The sequence below is a fragment of the Monopterus albus genome, unplaced genomic scaffold (genome assembly GCF_001952655.1).
Source record: "Monopterus albus unplaced genomic scaffold, M_albus_1.0 scaffold354.1, whole genome shotgun sequence".
Classification (NCBI taxonomy): Eukaryota; Metazoa; Chordata; class Actinopteri; order Synbranchiformes; family Synbranchidae; genus Monopterus; species Monopterus albus.
The window spans coordinates 543,032-548,040 of NW_018128234.1; the positions used below are offsets into that span (position 1 = coordinate 543,032).

The window sequence follows — 5,009 nt, forward strand, 5'->3', positions numbered from 1 at the left end:
TGTATAGACAGGTGTGTGGCTTTCCTAATCACGTCCAATCAGTATAATCAAACACCGCTGGACTCAAATGAAGGTGTAGAACCATCTCAGGGATGATCAGATGAAATGGACAGAGCCTAAGTTAAATATATGAGTGTCACAGCGAAGGGTCTGAATACTTATGACCATGTGATATTTCAGTTTTTCTTTTTTAATAAATCTGCAAAAATGTCAAAAATTCTGTGTTTTTCTGTCAATATGGGGTGCTGTGTGTACATTAATGAGGAAAAAAATGAACTTAAATGATTTTAGCATATGGCTGCAATATAACAAAGAGTGAAAAATTTAAGGGGGTCTGAATACTTTCCGTACCTACTGTATGCTCAGCCCATTCTCATATCTTACTTTCCTGCATACTTAACATTTTTAGTTATTTTTCATCTTAGTACTTTCTGTTTATTCAGTAAGTTGGATATCAGTGTGTAAAGGCTTTTTCTGCATCTGCCTTTTCATGCCTGAACCCCACGATGTTGGGGTTACAGAATGGCGTAATGTTCACTTTTGCTAGTGTTTGGTGTGACTGCCAAGAGACTCACATTCCAGCTGTGCCTTTACACTTTTTCAGTAATTTATTTTTTTTTTTGCTGGCTCAACCTCCTCCCTGTTGAAACATCTGTGCACGTACGCACTTCACCCACTCCTCTGCTCAGTATTTGTACTCAGACATTGAACATCCCCCGACACCTCCTGCACTTCTCCTCTGTGACAGTCCCATAGGCTCCAGGTTGTTTAATGCTTTCCTGTTCTCTCCCTGCAGGACTCCAAGCTGCCTCTGCCTCTGAGGAGCAATCTGCTGGACCTGTTCAGTCAGATCGAGAGGGAGTTTGAAAACCTCTACATAGAAAACCTGGAATGTATGTCATCATGGAGGCAGAAAGTACTGCTTTGGTTTAAAACAGCAGCATATAGTTTATGTAGAGTACTGCAGTCAGTCTTCTACAGGCCCCACAGAAGCAAGTGCTTTGTTGGAGGGCACATTTACAGTCATTGTTTCCATCCAGATTTCATTAATTTGGGCCTCAAGCTTTTCTAACCTTGAGGCTGCCTGCTGTCAGTGATTTAGGGCTGCACATACCATTTATGACTCTATGAGCATGACTTCAGGCAGAATAACTTTCTGTAATAATCTCCTGTTATGCCTTCTTGTTGAACAACCATATTAAACTTACATGCTTCTCTTGTGTGAAAGCTACTTGGTCTGAATGTGGTGGCATAAAGTGCAGGGAAAGCTGTACGATATTGAACAAACATGCACACATTTATGATCAGTGTGGTTGGTCTTATTGCCATCAGTCTGTTAATATATGACTTGTTTGACTCAGTACGCAGAGAAATCGAAACACTGAATGATCGTTTAGCTGCAGAGGGGCAGACGTTTGAAGGGGCAGATTTAGTCAAAGGAGCGCTCAAAACAAAAGGTGAGTCACACTCTGCGTTCATCTACATTAAATAGCATATACATAGTATGGGAAATCATTGCTTTTCCATCTGTTACTGTTCCTACCTGTTGTTTATCCCATTACGCAATTATATTGCTTTGATTCCTCTGACATTATTTTGCAGCGAGCCATAGTACCAGCCAGCTGTCACAGAAACTAAAAACGACCTACAAGGCTTCCACAAGCAAGGTAACTGTTGTTTTATTTTTTGCCAGCCCCAAAAAGTTAACCAAAAAGCCACTGATGTTCACATTCAACCAGCAGGTTGAAGCCTGCTGGCACATGTGTGTATACTGTATTTTGATCAGTTTTTATCAAATGTGGATTTATTGAGTTGAGGTTTAACTGTTTTCTAGCCCACTAGTTTAACATCACATAACTTTTGTATGTTAAAGAGAGGAACTGTGTTTTTCACCTTTTTGTTCGTAGCCACGTTCAAATTCTTGCCATGCCAGAGTAGGTGGATCCCGCAACTTCAGCGTAACCAGTTGGGAGTTGTGGGGTGGAGACTCATGGGTAATTTGTTGATTTCTCTCCCTTGTGTGCCAATATGCATGAACAGCCCAGCCAGGGGGTCGACACTCCCTCCCCAAGAGACTTGGTCATTCAAATGTAGGAGTTTGAGCTTTTTTTAAAATCAGTGTGTAAGATAAAACATGACAGTATTATCGCACTAACAGGCTTTTTCAGTTGCACCTCTTGACTTTTGGTTTAGCTCCACATTGGCATTCACACAATGGTACACTCTGGAGTCATTTTTAACACGAAGCAGCTGTTGCCTCCAAATGATTTTTGTGCCTTGATTAATGAAATACTCAAGGTGGAGGAACATTTGTTGGCTGCTTTAAACCATTGCTCTCTGCTGAAAAGTGCTTGGCCATATCACATTTGGTTTTTTAGCCTTTTCAGATTAACACTGTCTGTTAGATTTGAGGACTAGTTTTTTCTCTATTTGTCAATTTATCAGACAACTTTATAGTCAGTTTGTTTAAGTAAACTCACTACTTGTATCTAGTCATGTGAATACTGTAGGTTTTGGATTTATTTGCTCAGGGTTTGAGACATTGCTCTCTTATAGTTCTGTTACTTGATACCCATATTTAAATCCATTTAAAACTTGCTAAAACATTATATTAGCTTGTGTTAATTTTTCTACTTCTTCTGTAGAAAACATTTTCATATAGGGTCTTTGAGTTGTGCCAGTAGACATATATAAAGATGAACAGTGCATCACCACTGAAGCAAAAGTATTGTAAATATGGGGGCAGACATCTTGTTTTTGTGACACATTTTGCAACCAGATTCTGCGCAGTAGCACCCAGTGGTTGAGCCACGGTATCAGGCCACCAGTCAAAGCTGTCAGTCATCTGAAATACACACTTTTTATGTAATTAAATAACTTACAAATCAGTGTGATAACATCTACCTAAAATGACATTAATCACATCTGGGAAAAACATATTTTCTTCATTTATGGGAGCCATCACATCCTCCATTTTTTACAGTTTACAGTCTGTGATTGTGCCCAAGATACAGTAGGTCCTGACATTTTATATTTGAAAAAAAACAGGAGAGTTTCCTGCTGGACAAACCACAGTATCTAAATTACCTCAAACATATCTTTATCAATTCTCTGCTGACTATTCTTGTTACTTATTGCAAACACACAGATGCAGTGTATCTGCAGTAAGCTAATATAACCTGATATATCAGTTTAGCTTTGCCCGTCACATGGAAAATAACGTGCAAAAACTTTTATAACAGAGACTTTACAAATACTGATTTGAAAGTCCACCCTAATAAATTTACAAATTGTAAAATTGGTTGTAAAACAAGCAAAATCTTGATGTGGATATGACAGACTGTGCACTGAAGCTACAAACCGTAGAGCATTAAGTGCTGGGTGTGTTATATTCACTCTTCAGCCAGTTAACTGAAGCTTCTTTTGTGGCGCTTCGTGTTTCCTTAAACCTCCCAGTCCCTGTTGCTTCATTTTTAAATGTAACATGTTGCATCAGTGATGCATTTGAACAGGTTCTGGATTCATCATCATTCTCAGTGAAACAGGAGATACAAGTTACTGTTCATCAACTTCTGACTAATTGTCATGTTGTCTCACAGCCTTTGCATTACATGTCCAACTTAACTTATTAAAATAAAAAACAAAAACTAAGCTGTATTACACTCATGCAGCATAAAAATGATATACTATGGAAGTAAATTGCTTTGATAGACAGTCACCCATGCTGCTGATAACAAACAGCAAAGCTTTGCAGTGGTATTTTCCATCATGTGTTTGTATTTTGACTATAGTTTGTTGATTTAAATTCTTTTACAGATACAGTATCATTTTGAACAATGTGCTTTCTTCTGTGTGTAGCCTGAGTTTTATTCTCCAGGTGAATGATGCTGTTCTCTATGATCTCCTGCTTCATTTCAGTTGGAACTTATTTAGTGGACTGTGTCCAAAACGAACCAGGAGTCCAGTTTGTATCATCCCCATCTTTAATGTAAACACTTTGAACAAAGCTTGATGCTACTGATGAGAATTACTGATCGTTTTCTTCTGTCTCGCCATAACTCTGTATGTTTTCTCCCTTTCTAGAGTTTTCTTTTGTTCTTGCGGTTTTGCATTTACAGTAATCCTTGTATGATAAATGCAATATACAGTACTGATACCTAATATGTCTGCATTATGTTTACAGTGGGTACGGAAAGTATTCAAACCCCCTTAAATTTTTCACTCTTTGTTATATTGCAGCCATATGCTAAAATCATTCAAGTTCATTTTTTTTCCTCATTAATGTACACACAGCACCCCATATTGACAGAAAAACACAGAATTTGACATTTTTGCAGATTTATTAAAAAAGAAAAACTGAAATATCACATGGTCATAAGTATTCAGACCCTTTGCTCAGTATTTAGTAGAAGCACCCTTTTGAGCTAATACAGCCATGAGTCTTTTTGGGAATGATGCAACAAGTTTTTCACACCTGCATTTGGGGATACTCTGCCATTCCTCCTTGCAGATCCTCTCCAGTTCTGTCAGGTTGGATGGTCAACGTTGGTGGACAGCCATTTTCAGGTCTCTCCAGAGATGCTCAATTGGGTTTAAATCAGGGCTCTGGCTGGGCCATTCAAGAACAGTCACGGAGTTGTTGTGAAGCCACTCCGTTATTTTAGCTGTGTGCTTAGGGCCATTGTCTTGTTGGAAGGTGAACCTTCGGCCCAGCCTGAGGTCCTGAGCACTCTGGAGAAGGTTTTCGTCCAGGATATCCCTGTACTTGGCCGCATTCATCCTTCCCTCGATTGCATTAATGAATTGATTGAATTAAGGCCAAAAAGTTCTATCTTGGTCTCATCAGACCAGAGAATCTTATTTCTCACCATCTTGGAGTCCTTCAGGTGTTTTTTAGCAAACTCCATGCGGGCTTTCATGTGTCTTGCACTGAGGAGAGGCTTCCGTCGGGCCACTCTGCCATAAAGCCCCCACTGGTGGAGGGCTGCCGTGATGGTTGACTTTCAACA

General features: G+C 39.3%; 1 protein-coding gene across 3 annotated transcripts in view; it reads left to right on the forward strand.

The window, feature by feature from the left end:
- The window catches only part of LOC109974935 (WD repeat-containing protein 37), a 22,003-nt gene that overhangs the window by 7,676 nt on the left and 9,318 nt on the right, over positions 1 to 5,009 (forward strand). For all 3 annotated transcript variants that reach the window (XM_020625404.1, XM_020625403.1, XM_020625406.1), the window contains 3 exons: positions 797 to 893; positions 1,362 to 1,457; positions 1,603 to 1,667. In XM_020625404.1, the coding sequence (XP_020481060.1) occupies positions 797 to 893; positions 1,362 to 1,457; positions 1,603 to 1,667 (258 nt within the window). The remainder of the gene's footprint in view (positions 1 to 796; positions 894 to 1,361; positions 1,458 to 1,602; positions 1,668 to 5,009) is intronic.